The 15,216-nt window shown below is 40.8% G+C and overlaps 1 protein-coding gene across 2 annotated transcripts in view; it reads right to left on the bottom strand.

Annotated features, from left to right (window-relative positions):
* The window catches only part of GMDS (GDP-mannose 4,6-dehydratase), a 631,992-nt gene extending 616,782 nt beyond the window's left edge, over positions 1 to 15,210 (bottom strand). For both annotated transcript variants that reach the window (XM_029944959.1, XM_029944958.1), the window contains exon 1: positions 14,886 to 15,210. In XM_029944959.1, coding sequence (XP_029800819.1) covers positions 14,886 to 14,987 — 102 coding nt within the window. In that variant the 5' untranslated portion in view covers positions 14,988 to 15,210. The remainder of the gene's footprint in view (positions 1 to 14,885) is intronic.
* Positions 15,211 to 15,216: the final 6 nt, after the last annotated feature.

Genomic DNA, 15,216 nt, shown 5'->3' with positions numbered 1-15,216 from the left:
CCACCTGAGAGCACTACTATATTAAAAAGGGGTCATATGCCGTCCAGGGCCTGGCCCTTCAGGACGTGTTTCTGGAGTGTGTTTTATGCTCCCTGTTGATGTGACTCTGGTTGCTTTATCTCCCTACTTGGAGTGGTGGTTTGGACCTTCGATAAGGTGTCTTCTGATTTGTTCATTGAAGTAAACCTGGAAAAAAAATTTAAAAAAAAAGAGGGAGGAGGTGTGGTGGCAGAAGAAGCCTTATCCCACACAAAGAGAGTAACAACAGGGGCAGTGAAAAAGAAAAGAAAATTGACCAGGCAGAGAAACTGTACAGCTTAATCCAGAGAGAGAGGAAAAGGAGATACAGAAGAGGTGCAAAAAGAATAAATTAAATATGTCTGCTTAAACAAACCAACAACCAGAATAGCCAGACTAGAGGAGGGATGAGATAAGAGGAAGGAAAGAGAAAAAAAGAAAAAAATACACACACACACACACACACACTAAGAATTGACCAAGAATAAAATCATGAAATGCAAAACTGCTGAGTGCCTTGGAACCCAAGCCTGCACCGACCTGGAGGAGGGACTGTCTGGTTCCCTCGGTGTCAATCTTCCTCTGGTAGATACACAGTTACAAAATGCAGAGGGGAGTGGTATGGTGTAGGTAGGTGCGGCCTTGACGTTCCCTGAAGCCCTCCTTATTAGTGATGGGGAGGAAATGGCTACACCCTAGCCTCTCTGCCCCGAGTGGGTGTCCACTGTTCAGGCCATCCTCACAGTGCAGCACAGGTGCCAGCGAGTTGGTCTGTCCTGCTCCAGTCAGTCTCCCGCACCTCCCAGGTACTCAGCGGGGATTCATACTCCGTGTTTTAGAGGACCCCATCCGCGCTTCCAGTTCTTCGGGGTAAGTGCTGTTCCACCCCACCGATAAATAGCCTCTGGGTGGTGAGCGCAGGCAGTCTTTGTCCTTGGAACGGAACCTTCTTCCCACAGCACTCCAGGGAGAGGATTGCGTTCTCCCACTCCAGACTGCACCTCTGAGCTAGGCCCAGGGCTGGCTCCCCTCCTCCCCAGGTGCAAAAACAGGGCAGCAGGCCCAGTCTGCAGAAAGCCCCACAGTTAGAAATCGGATTTTTCTCCATTTTTTCCTATCTCCGGTCCATGGTTTTTCTCTTTTCCAAAAACAATACCACACTTCCACAGCCTCTCTTGCTCTTCCTTTTGTCCCTCCACAGAAGGGGATCCCTCTCCTCCGTGCCTATGCCGCCCCATTTCATCTCTCCCAGTTCACAATCATGTACCCATGGCCTGCCGATTTGTCCCCATGGGCCCCTAGAGACGTCTCTGACACTCTGCACCCAGACTTTAGGAATTCCAATACCTCTGGCCTCAACACTGCTATGTCTGAGGGATGAGAGAACATCGGGTCCCCCTACTTCTCCATCATGTTTACTGGGTCTCTAGTTTCTTGAAGGTTTTTAAAAGATTGCTAAAGGTATAATTCAAGGCTTTTTCACTCTTCATTAAGGAACATGCCTCTGTTATATGTGACTGAGCAATTAATTTCAGCATTATAATCAAATCCAATATTCAAGCCCATACAACATAACCAAGCTCCAGAGATACAATGTCCAAGTTTAATTATGAAGTATAAACACTTTCTATAAGTACTTAATAAACCTTTACTTTTTTACCCTGGAAGTTAAAAATAAGTCATATGAAAGTCAGAAAAAGGATATCTTAAAATTCACATGTAGTGAAATTCTTAAAAGGCACACACAGTATGACCAATCTGAAAAAGATAAGGCAAACACTCCTCAACAAAGACACTTCATAAAGGAGCACCTGGGTGGCTCAGTCGGTTAAGCCTCCAACTTTGGCTCAGGTCATGATCCTACAATTAATGAGTTCAAGCCCAATGTAGGGTTCTATGCTGACAGCTCAGAGCCTGGAGCTTGCTTCAGATTCTGTTTCTCCCTCTCTCTCTGCTGCTTCCCTGCTCACTCTCATGCTCGCTCGCTCGCTCTCTCTCTCTCCCAAAAACAAATAAACATTAAATTTTTTTTAAAAAGACACTTCATATAAAGTCATCTAACCTCAATTTTGTGTAACACAGTTCTATGTAACTGAGCACCAAAACAACATCCTAAAAGTAGAGTCATTTCAATGAATGGATTTATATACACAATTATGTTACTACTTATGGTAAGTCACAAGACTTGGCAGGAAAACCACTTACTGCCTTGCCAAAGACTAAGTTTGGCACACCGGTGAACACTGCCAAGAACATTACCAATAACTGGCTTTCTATCCCACACAACTATCTTCTAAGTAAGCTTCATTCAGTCACTCCCCACGTACTGAGTTCTCATGGATATGGCTAATGGAACTGAGTGCCTTGCTTCCAGTGAATCTGGAAGTATGAGATTCCCAAAATTCTTGACGGAAGGAAGGAAGAGACAATAAGCTGAAAGTTGGAGGAATGTTGGGCAAGAACACAATATTAGAAAAATTTAAATAATTAAGATGAATAAAGAAGGAGAAAGCTGAAATATACTGGGATAACCTAGTTAATTAACTTCAATCATGAAACTGAAAGGAAAACTGTTCATTTTGATGGCAGATAAGTGAGAGCCACAGAAAATTCTGGGGGATGAGCAAGAGGACTGGCGAAGAGTACCATAGAGCAGCATGGACACACCTATGGCTTTCCCACTCCACAGCTCCTGTCCATGTTTCTAAGAGATTATGTGGCCATGATCTCTCACTTGCATCCCAGGCTTATATTTTAAATAGATTACAGGTTATTTGTCTTGAGTGTCATGCTCTCGCCTCAAATTCAAGAGGAACAAAACTGAATTCAATATCTTCCCCAGAAGTTGGCTTTCTTTCCCCATGACTGCCCTGCTGGCCATGGTAATACCATCCAGCCAGCTACAACAGCCTTGAGATCTCCAACTCCTGCACTTGTTACAGTCTCTACATCTAACTGATCACAAAATCCTACTGTCCCTTTGATTCCCTTTTCTTCTCCACAACCAACTTTACTTGCATCTATAGCCTCATAATTACAAGAGGGTCCTAGCAGGTCTTCCTACATCCATTGTTCAAATTCATTCTATATTATCTACACCAAAGTGTATTCTCAAAACACTTGTCTATCCTTCTCTCACACCTCCTGATCTTGTGAACTTATTACACATAATAATTTATTATACATAATGAATTGTTTATTATACATAATAAATAAGCACTATCATTTCAATAACTGTGTTGGGCACTGTGTGAGGTATTATTATAATCATATGTAATCCACACATCAATTTTTAATGTGGGTATAATTAACTGCATTTTAAAGAGGAAACTAAGGTTCAAGGTTATTAAGTAACTCCCTTAGGGGCATTCAGCCAATAAGTGGCAGACATTTATATATGTACTTTTCTTCAAAGCAGGATTTGAGCCCAGGTTTCAAGCTCCCCCAAGGCTGAGCTCTTTCTGTCACATAATAGTGTCTCTGCCTTATTTCATCAAATCCAAGCACGTCTGCCTTTGCTAAAAGCTGGAAATACAGCTTCTAAGACAGAAAAATGAGTGTGAAAACAGTAACATCTTTAACCATTCTTCACTGAATATAAGACTATTCTAAAGAGTTCTATGTCAAAAAGAAGAATAAAGTAGTATATGGGTGGTCCTTAGGCAGCTCAGCTGTCTACAAGAAGGCTTCGCAATTAACCTTGCTAATACAACAGCACTTGTAACCAGAAACCTCCAAGAAAGAGATGTTCAATAAATCTACTGATATTTTAGAGAATTTTTTAAGTTTATTTATTTATTTTGAAAGATAGACAGAGACAGAGTGAGTGGGAAGGGGCAGAGAGAGAAAGGAAAAGAAAGAATCCCAAGCAGGTTCCACACTGTCAGCACAGAGCTTGATGCAGGGCTCAAACCCATGAACCGCAAGATTTGATCTAAGCCAAAACCAAGAGCCGACACTTAACCAACTGAGGTACCTAGGTGCCACAATGATACTTTAGAGCATTTTTACTTAAGAAAAGATCTGCATGTGATTCTGTGACTTATTTATTACTATCATACCACTTAACATGCTGTAAAATTGCTTGTTGCTTACCAGACTATCAAGCTTCTTGAAAATAAAATCATGTTCATCTTGCTGGTGCCTATATCTCCAATACCTTCTTAACATAGAATAAAGCTCAGCAAATATTTACTGATGAATAAAACCTCAACTATTAAATGCTAAACTCAAAACATATATAATAAATAAGAGGAATCTGAAAATCCTTTCTCATCAAAAAATCACTTCCTGAGGTATAACCTAAAAGGGCAGACAGCTCAGACTTTTTGCTTTAACCTTACAAATTCCTATTTGTTTATTTTTGGAGGAGGGAGGGCAGAGAGAGAAGGAGAGAGAGAGAAAATCCCAAGCAGGCTCCACCTGGATGATGTGGATTCCCCCCACCCCCACCCCCAATGCAGAGCTCAAACTCACAAACAATGAGATCATGACTTGAGTTGAAATCAAGAGCTAGACACTTAACTGACTGAACCACCTTTAGGGTTCAATCCTAAAGTCATAGCACTTAACACTCTGAACAGACTTGAGAAATGACCAAAGTAATCCCTTTGCAATAAGGATTAAGAAAAAGGCTCCAAAAAAATATAGTTGATGTTAAAACCCATCTCTTGATTTTCAATTCCATGCTCTTTCTTCAGGTAATCAATTAGTTACATGTAGTAAAGACATAAAAAACCTTTCCAACACATAAGAGTCTTTGATCAAAGTAGAACAGCACTCAAGACATCTTTCTCATTTCCAATTGTGTCAACCTTTCATTCCAGACCACAATCACAGTAAGGAAGATTCAGAATGCAGTCCACTGCCTGCAATCCTCTTATAAGATAAGACCGGCTCCCAGATCTGCTTACACAATCGGTCTGTAAGACTTAGTGATGTCAAATCTCTTTGCCTCCCAGTACTTTATAGTCTTGTGGTTGATTCCAAAGGCTATGGAACTTTCTGACCCAGATAATAGACTCAGGGAAAGCAAGGCTAAATATTAATACCCTCCTCATTCAACTTTCTTTCCTTGAATTCAAGAAATCTTGTATTATCTTCTTAAGAGAAGGTACATTCTAATAACAGGGCAAAAGTTCCTTTTATATGCCAGAATTATTTTCTATTTGGTAGAATTACTTTTCCAACCCAACAGCAAAAGTTAAAACTTGCCCAAAGCCATGCATCTCATAAGCAGCTAATCAGTAATTCAAACCCAAGTTGGGCTAAAAATCTAACTCGTTCTCTTCCACTTGCTCCAAGACAGTCCCCAGCCTGCATAGAGTTTACAAGATTAGTAATCAATATAGGCCATCCAAAGAACTAATATATGACCCAGATTACACAGCTAATAAAATAAAATAAAAGGTATCTAATGCAGTGATTAGTGCAGAATTATTTTACTACTATAATCCACCTTTCTACAACTGCAAAAAAAACTCTTGAATATGCCTTATTTTTCAAATCTGATATACAGTTTATGTCTCTCTCCTTGGAATTTATATGTTGATACCAATTACAAACTTAATAGAAAATAAAATTAGTGGGATTTACACTTCAGATGTTACTGTGAAAAAAATGACTAGACCCACTTTTGGATAATATATTTAACTTCCATATTCATTGGGGATAATAAGAAAAATGAATCATAGGAGTGCTCTTTCGCTTCAGTAATAAATATAAACACCTTGAGCAGTGCCTGGCAGAAAGTAAATGTGCAAATACGTGCTAATTACTGTAATTACCATAATTATCATCACTATCTAGAACATTAATGTTATTGTGTTACCAGAATATGACGTTACTAGAACATCAATGTTATAAGGATGGTCATTTTTGTCATTTTGTTCACTGTTGTATCCCTATGTCTGACACATAGTTGGTAATCAAACATTCGGCGAATGCAAATATTATGACTAACAATACTATTACTAAGCAGAGGATTATTCACACCAAAATGTAATGGCCTCTGGAAGAAGAGATAAATAAAGCATGAAAAAAATTACTACCTAGAAATTTAGGAAAGGAATGCAATGCTCCTGGAAGAGAGAAGAGGGGAGGCTACACTCAAGTCAAGGAAATATCTCTTCTGATTAAACTAACCCACCAGAAGAAAAGTCAAATCAAAAGTACATGCTAAAATGAATTTGCATGTCAAACATTTTCAGGCTTAGACAGGCCTACTCATAACAGGGTACAAGAATCTAGAAGACTTCTAAGTCTCCTAAGGAAAGTCTAATCTGGACACTGACATCAAAGACAAACCCCAGTCTACAGAAAGGAAAAGTAGCATTGGAGAAGGAAAGGGAAAAAAAATGTATCTAAGGGCACTTGGATGGAACTGGGAGCTGTAACTCTCAGATCCAGGTGCAGGAAGAAGAATCCTTGGGAAGACTTTGTAGCAGCCGCACAAGCAAGCATCTCAGCCTCTCACCTGCCTCTCTACACCACACTGAAAACTTGGACTATCCATGTGCTTATCAGAGCTTGTGGATAAGCTCGCCAGTCACAATTTTCATCCAGACAGCCCATCGCCCATACTGCAGCCCCAGAGACCTACCTATTTCTGAGGATTCTATTAATTGACTAATGGTTCTTGGCTCTCCACTGGAAGAGGAAGGTTCATGGACAGGCAGAAGTATTTTCATCTCTTACTGTAAAATCCCTTAGAGAACTGGAAATAATGCTGGGAAAAGGAGCGACAAGAAGCCTTCAAAAGGCCTCAGAGAACACAGTGCTCAACCTCCATTCCCTACCCCTATTCCATACTTTCACTAGGACACACACACACTAATAGTGTTAACATCACATAAGGGGCACAGTAAGGCACCGATCAAATTATATAGCAGCCTTTAAAAACAAGTTGAGAGCAGTGAACTTCTGCAACCACCCCAACAGAGCTAGTCTGAAAATGCAGAGGAGATGGTCCTGAGGAATAAAAAACACTAGTGCATTAAGGGTTCTTAGGCCACTTTGAAATTCTCCAAGTCTCAGTTTCTTTGTTTAATACAAGGTGGACAGTAAAAATTCATACTACCTGGAGTTAAAAGAGATAATTTGTAGAAGGTGCTTGGTACACTGCATGGCACACAGTAATCATTCTATCAATGTCAGTAACTTTTTCTGTACTCTATCTACCAAGTATAATAATTACCTACTAATTATCTGCTAAGTATCCAGAAGGCAAACATTTTGCCTCACTCCTTAAACCCGATTCTTCACCTAGAATCATAGCCAAATAATTCTGCTTTAGTGGTAATTTTTGTCTAACAAAAGTTCAGGAAAGGCTGCTTCAACAGTCAAGTTGAGAACTCTACACCTCAAAGAGCCATTGAGGATCACAAAGACAATTCAGAGTACTTTCAGTTCATCCAGAAATCAAGTCAGTAACTACTAAAAGTCACTCTAAATTCAGCCTTGGAGTCCTGAGGCCAAACATGGAGATGTGCAGCACTCATGAGTACTCCTATGTCATGAATCGATAGGGTAGCACTCAATAACTTTGGAGGCACTGACCAGCTTAGAACAGCATATAACCTTGAACGAACAGTGATTGTCTAAGGCCTTAAAGAATGTATTGTCTAACATAAAAAGATGTTCAACATCACTAACCATCAGGGAGATGCAAATCAAACCACAATGAGATATCTCTTTACATCTGTCAGAATGGCTAGAATCAAAAAGACAAGAAATAGCAAGTGTTGGTGAGCATGTGGAGAAAAAAGAAGCCTTATGCACTGTTGATGTAAATGTAAGTTGGTATAGCCACTGTGGAAAACGGCATGGAGGTTCTTCAAAATAGAAATAGCACATGATCCAATAATTCCAATACTGGGTACTTACCCAAAGAAAACAAAGATACAAATTTGAAAAGATACATGCTGTTTATAAGTAGCCAAGATATAGAAGCAACCTAATGTCCATAGTGGACACTATTGTCCTAGTGTCCTAGTAGATAAGGAAGATGTACTACACGCACACAGACACACACAGGACTATTACACAGCCATTAGAAAAGGATAAGAACTTACTATTTGCAACAACATGGGTGGACCTAGAGAGTATAATGCTAAGTGAAAGAGTAAGACTGAGAAAGACAAATTCCATATGATTTCACTCATATGTGGAATCTAAAAAACAGAACAAATGAACAAACAAACAAAAAGCAGACTCAGACCTATAAATACAGGGTACTAATTGATGACTGCTAGGGGAAGGAGGCGAGAGAATGGGCAAAACGGGTGAAGGAGAGTGGAAATAAAGGCTTCCAGTTATGAAGTAAGTAACCCACAGGAATAAAAGACACAGCACAGGGAATACAGTCAGTGGTACTGTAATAGTGTTGTATGGTGACAGATGGTAGCTACACATGAAGTCAACATAGCATAAACTATAGAGAAATTTAATCATTGTGTTATACACCTGTAACTAATGTAACATTGTGTGTCAATCATACTCAAATAAAAAAATTGAAAGAATGTGTTGACTAAAATTCATCTTTCTTTAGTCCTTATAGTCTTGTTAATTTTCCTTTATAGATCCCATACTAAAAATTCCTATTTAATTACCCTAAGCCTCACAATTTTTGCTGAGTGCAAATATTTTGTTAAAACAAGATATTTTTATAAATAAAGTTACCTTTATTTGTTACCTTTGTTAAATAAAGTTACCTTTACCTTAAATATTGTAACAGATTTGATGACTTCTTCACATGTACATTTATTATTATTCAACTTTCTAGAACACTATAATATACATTTTATTACTACATATAGTTTCTACTCTAACATTCCTAGCTTAAAGCAGTCTCTCTTTCTTGTTAGCAGAAGACAGTATTGATGAGTCCTAAGACAATGGAAACACAAGAGTCCAGGGTGCTAATCCTAACGCCAGCACTAATTTGCTGTGTCACCTGGGGAAATCACATTTTCTCAGTCTCCTTAATAGTATTTAACTGCAGCTCTAAAATCCCAACATGTATACCAAAGGGATATGTTTCAAATTTAGTGATAAATATGAATATAAAAACAGTAGGAAATCTATCACACAAAACTGAATATATGTTACCTTTTTTCCCTGAAATGAATATTTTCCATGTCCTTTAAACCTTAAGTTATAATAAATCGTTTCACCTCCTAAACTGCAATTTGTCTATCAGGTATATACTATCCCATTCTGCCCAGTACCCTGACAATGTCTTCCTTCTACCCAACCAAAAAGGAACACATTCTTATGTCTACATTCATCTGCAATTTCTAGGCAAGTCTTCCACAAGACAATAAACATCAGGAACTAAAGATTAATTTATCAAACATTTTGAGTACTTCACAGGGGATAAATGACTAAGACACTTTTTTCCTATCCTGAAGGAGTCACAATCCTGTAAAGACATAGCATGCATGCCATGCCATCACTCCCTCTCCCAGACAGGTATCATTAACCAATCACAGGCCTCTCCCTTGACCTGGAAAAAGCCTTGGCTCCAGGACTCCATGTAGCCATTATCAATCAAATGGGCTAGTTTTAACAACCGTTATCACATTTCACTAAATTGCCATCTCCCTAAGTGATGATTCTGATACCTATATTGGAATGTAGAAATTTGTAGGAAACTGAATATGGATCAGAAAGTAAACCAGGGGTGCCTGGGTGGCTCAGTCGGTTAAGCATCCGGCTTCAGCTCAGGTCATGATCTCACAGTTTGTGAGTTCAAGTCTCGCGTCAGGCTCTGTGCTGACAGCTAGCTCAGAGCCTGGAGCCTGCTTCAGAGTCTGTGTCTCCCTCTCTCTCTGACCCTCCCCTGCTCACGCTATCTCTCTCTGTCTCTCAAAAACAAATAAAAAACATTAAAAAAAATTTTTTTTAAAGTAAAACCGAAAGAGGTACTGTCCCAGTCATCTATTAGAATTCAATTGAAGCAGTAATTAAAAGAGGTTAAAGAAAATTATGGGAAGAATGGTACTTCCTGCCAATTTTCAATTATCATTTTCTAATGGCCTAAATAAACCCTTCAATGAAGAAAATAAAGCCTGCAAAAGCCACCTGAGTCTAGGGAATTAGGTTAGCCATTTCCTGTGTTTTTTTAAAGGCCATGATTGTCTCATGAAAGCTAGAATATGCTCAAATGAAAAGATTAAACTAGTGAAAATAAAAACATAAGGCCATAAAAACAAAATTATGAAACACAATAATATGGCTTAAAGAATCTGACCCTGATAAATCAAAGGGACCAAAAGTTTGTTGTCTTCCAAACACAGACAAGTTAACTCCTCTTGACTAAAAATAAATGCTTTCTCTTCCATTTGTCATGATGCAGAAGTCTGGAGCCTTGAATTGGTACTTGTTTAAATGTTTGGCCAGGGGGTGCCGGGGTGGCTCAGTCAGTTAAGCCACTGACTTCGGCTCAGGTCATGATCTCATGGTTCGTGGGTTCAAGCCCCGCATCAGGCTCTGTGCTGACAGCTAGCTCAGAGCCTGGAGCCTGTCTTCAGATCCTGTGACTCCTTCTCTCTCTGACCCTCCCCTGCTCATGCTCTTTCAAAAATAAATAAAAACATTAAAAAAAATTTTTTTTAATAAATAAATGTTTGGCCAGATCTAAAGCACTTCCCAAAGAAAATCTAGACCAACTTAGAGGTGAGAGGGACCTCACCATGTCAAATTCTTCCACTTGTAAAACACCTGACAAAGTAATCTGTAGCTCCAACTTGCCTGTTCTCTTGGCAGAGACCAGCTTGAAATAACAGATATTAATTATAAAAGTACATGTTTAAAAAAGGAAAAAAATCCATTCAATTATCTAAGTCTCTATCAAAAAAGAGTGCTTTGGTCATTCATCAAAGAGTCATAAAAGTGTCCAAGGGAGATGATTGTCTTCTTTAAAAAACTACTATCAAGTATATTGTGCATCATGTTGTTTCGTTTAAAACTTTTTTCTCCAGGGGCACCTGGGTGGTTCAGTCAGTTACGCAGCTGACTTCTGATGTCGGCTCAGGTTATGTTCTCATGGTTCATGAGATCAAGCCCCACATCAGGCTCTGTGTAGACTATGTGGACCTTACTTGGGATTCTTTCTCTCCCTTTCTCTCTGCCCCTCCCCTACTCATGCATGTGCACACTCTCTCCCTCTCTCTCTCTCAAAATAAACATTTTTTAAGTTATTTCTCTAAGAGTATAATTAATAAAAAGTTTCACTCACCTATCCACTTTGTCTTGACTATCAGGAAACTGAGAGCTGAATTTTACATCCACCTTGACAGCAGCTACCTCTTAGCTTTGGGTTTTGGTACACTACCTCCACCTTTCTATTGCCTTCACTGAAGACTCCTGTTTTTTCAGTTTGAGGTGTTGGGGTTCTTTTTTTTTCTTTTTTTTTTTTTTATGGTCCAATGATGTGTTTTTTATTGATGCCACCTCAGGATATTTTTGGAAATGAGGAAGGGATAATTTAATAAGTTAAATTCCCTCTATTATTACTGTATTGGTCCTCACTGTCTCCAAACTCTCCCCTCTCTGTACTCCTGTGCATGCTGTTCACCCCAATATAGTCCCTGCTATTTCTAGCGTTCAACAACATCTCCCAAAGTCCTGAGGTTGGATAAATCACTCATTTGGCCCCTAACATACTTATACAACACTACTTTATTCATGTGCATTGTCTTAAGTTCCTCAAAGATAGTGAGATCCCAGTGGGCAATGAGTAAATTTAAATATCTTTATGTTCCAACCAGCCTCAAAACAAGCCTTGTACCTTGCAGACACAGAACAAAGATATGTTGTTAATGAGAAGAGTAAGTCAACATTTTTGAAAGCCCACTAACTAAAACTATATGGGAGATAATATACTGAAAAGGTTTCTGTCTTGAGCCAGTTTACAAACCAAAGAACTAAGATAAGTAAATTACCTTAATAGTCAAAGAGGGGTGCATATATGTAAATACAAAGGAAGTGCATGGATTGGCTGCATTTGGCAGGATTAGTTAGAGTGCACAGAGGCTTTTAGGAGAGTGAAAAGGAGTACAACTTGTGAGGGCATTCAGCTATAAAAGGACTCCAATGAGGTACAAAGAGACAGTATTCACACAATAGCAAGAACAGTTCCATATATGTAGAAAAGAACCACAAGCATCATTAAGACAATGGAGGTGAGCGATGGGGATGGCTGGTAGAGGCAGCAATGCAAAGCCGGAGCCTGGTTTTAAGGTAATTTAATGAGGTGAAAACTTTAGAAAATGGCTCACAACTACTGTATTAAGAATAGACAGGAGGGCTAAGGCTAGAATATGAAGCCCTGACGGTAAATACAGGAGATACACAGCAGACAGGGCACCCTGGCTATCTGCACTCATTCTCAAGTGGGGATTTGGGACAACCCACTTAAGAGTCCATCTTGGCACAACTGCCATGAATGCCCTAAGGGCAATGGTGTCTGCCTCACCCTCTTTTATCCGAGACCTCTTCTTAGAGTAAAACAATCTCTTTCTCTCTCACGCTCTAACACACACACACACAGACAGAGACAGAGAACTGTATTTTAATGTGTGTAGCTTACCACAGAAGCAGTATTAATAAAATGGGTCCATGCAACTTCTCCTTTAAATCTCAGCTCTGACACTCATTGGGTTTGCATTCCCAGGAAACATCCTTAACCTCACTTAGGCAGGTGTAAATTGAAAATAAAAAATGTACCTGCCTCTAAGGTAGGGATATAAAACGTTTAGCAGAGTGAGAGGCTCAGTAAGCTCTCAATGAATACTATTTTTTAATGGACAATAATATATAGATTTTCAGACCTCCTGTATTAACTCCACAGTTCTCTGGAGATCCTTGATACCCAGGTCTGGAGTCACTGCCCTAGAAGATAAATGCAAAGTATAGCAGAGCAGTCCATTCTGTGGCAACTACAGAGCTCAACACTGTGCCAGGGGCTATAGATGCCAACACAACAACCAACATGGAAAGGGATAATGCAAGAGGGTGAATGTTGCAGGAAAGCTTAAAACACTGGTGCTGAGAGTAAAAGGAGCCTGAAACTCAAGCAAGAGTTTAAAGTCGGAAATGAAGTGGTGAACCAAGTGTCTGGCCAGGCCATGGCATGCTGAATGCGTGTGTAAGAAAGACTTCCCTTTGGCACCCTACAGGACAAACTACAGTGTGGGCCACTTCTGTACCTCCCTTGCCACTCAGCACCAACCAGATGACTATGTTCAAAGCTCTCAACAAGGTTTTATTTCTAACCTACATTGATTCACAGTGCTGATCACTTAAATTGGTATAAACCATACCAACAGAGTTACATTAACAGCTTAACTAATTTCTTAATGGCACTTAAAAAAAAGTCTCTATCTTCAAGAGTTCATATAAGCTTAGTAAACGATTGAGCGTCAGTTCTAGTCTAAGAAATTGGAAGAGTCCTCAACATTACAGGTTGGGGGGAAAGTATGTAGGCCATGATGACCTGGAAGCATATGGACCCTTGCCCAAATTTAATGGTTCACTTCCTCAACCTCACATCCTTGTGCTACCCACCTCTTCCACCAGTTTTCAGTTGTGTACTGTAATTGCCTTAAACAAAGTGAGCTGTGTGAATAATCAGACACTAATCAGATATCCAGTAGTTAAAGTTGTCTAATACTCCTTGGCTCTACATCTGGCCAATTCCAACTTCTTTTATAATGCTAGAGTGCTTTGAGGACAGAGTCTGAATCCCAACTAGACACTTCTAGTTGTTTGATTTCAGGCAAATCAAACTCCATGCCACTTTCCACATCTGTAAAGTAGAGGTTAAAAAAAAATTCCCCTTCAAAGAGTACTTGTAAAAACTAAGAGTTAATATTAGTCAAGTGATCGATACATAATAAACACAAAATTTATTAGCTATTTTCATCATCTTCGTTTCAGAACATTAGCCACTACCAGGAAATCAGGAATATTGTTTACAAAAAAATACATGAGCAAAATTATTCCATCACCAAGGAATCTCACACAGCACAGCTTGGTTAGATACAGTGGTCGGTTTCTACTGTTGCAACATCGCTGAGAGATGACTGTCAGAAACAGAAACGCACAGTCTGCACATGGGGGTTCCAACGTGCAGGACAGCTCCTCGTGATTATCTCACTCAAGGAACGCCTTTGCTTTGCAAACAGAACCTTAGCCTAACTTTTGGACCAGTCTGTCACATACACTTCAAATGTGTTAACATGAATCTCAGGAGTTTGTGTGTTTAAAAGTATTTGTGAGGTGTACTCTTTAAACAAAAATCATTTCCTGGTCTGTGGCTCCACGGCACTACTTTCTTTTATTTTGTCTTTTCTGGCTGGAAATCTGGTTGAGGGGGGACGAAAAGCCCAAGAACTCCCCTGCCTCCCAAGCATTAGCAGGTAAGTGGCCTTGGCCCTTACACGGAAATACAGCAAGTTGACTCCACACACACTCGCAAGGAAAACCAGTCCTTTTCCCTCCCCCAGCACTAGGATCTCTGAAGAACTAAATTGGAAGCGCACCTAGAGGGCTTGGAGAAACAAGCGCTCCAGTCGCCGGCTGGACAGGTGAGAGAGCGCAGTCTTGCTCAGGTTTGAGGACCACATCCCAGGCAAAACACGCGTCCCCACGTCCCAAGGGAAACCTAGAAGCATCCAATGCATCCAGCACACTCCCCACAAGACACATCTTGTTTCCCGACCTCTACGACAAACCACATCGGAAACCTTCCGGGATGCCCAGAAGGCTGTTCCTGGAAACGCGGGCAGCCCCGAGCGCGGGGCGAGGCGTACATGTGCCCCGGCAGCAGCAGGCCAGGCTCGAACCCCCTCCTAGGCACTCACCTGGCCCGTGATGCCAGTGATGAGGGCCACCTTCCTGGGCTTGCCTATCTCGCCGTCCCCGGAGCCCCGAGCGCTGGGGCAGCATACTGCCGCGTGTGCCATGTCGCTACCGGCGTGCAGCAGAAGGCTGGGCGGAGCGGAGGCCGGCGGAGCGGAGGCAGCGGCGCCTAAGGGGCGTGGGGGTGTGCCTGCGCGCGTGCCTCCTCGCCCAGGCTGCAGGGAAAGAGCGCACCGCGCGGCCCGCCGCCACAATCTGACAGGGGCGCTGGGAAGCCGGGCGGGGAGGACCGGGGGCGGGCCGAGGCGGGCCCCACTGCCGGGCGGCGGGGCT

Source organism: Suricata suricatta, chromosome 7 (genome assembly GCF_006229205.1).
Source record: "Suricata suricatta isolate VVHF042 chromosome 7, meerkat_22Aug2017_6uvM2_HiC, whole genome shotgun sequence".
Taxonomy (NCBI): Eukaryota; Metazoa; Chordata; class Mammalia; order Carnivora; family Herpestidae; genus Suricata; species Suricata suricatta.
This window is presented reverse-complemented; position numbering and strand designations above follow the sequence as displayed.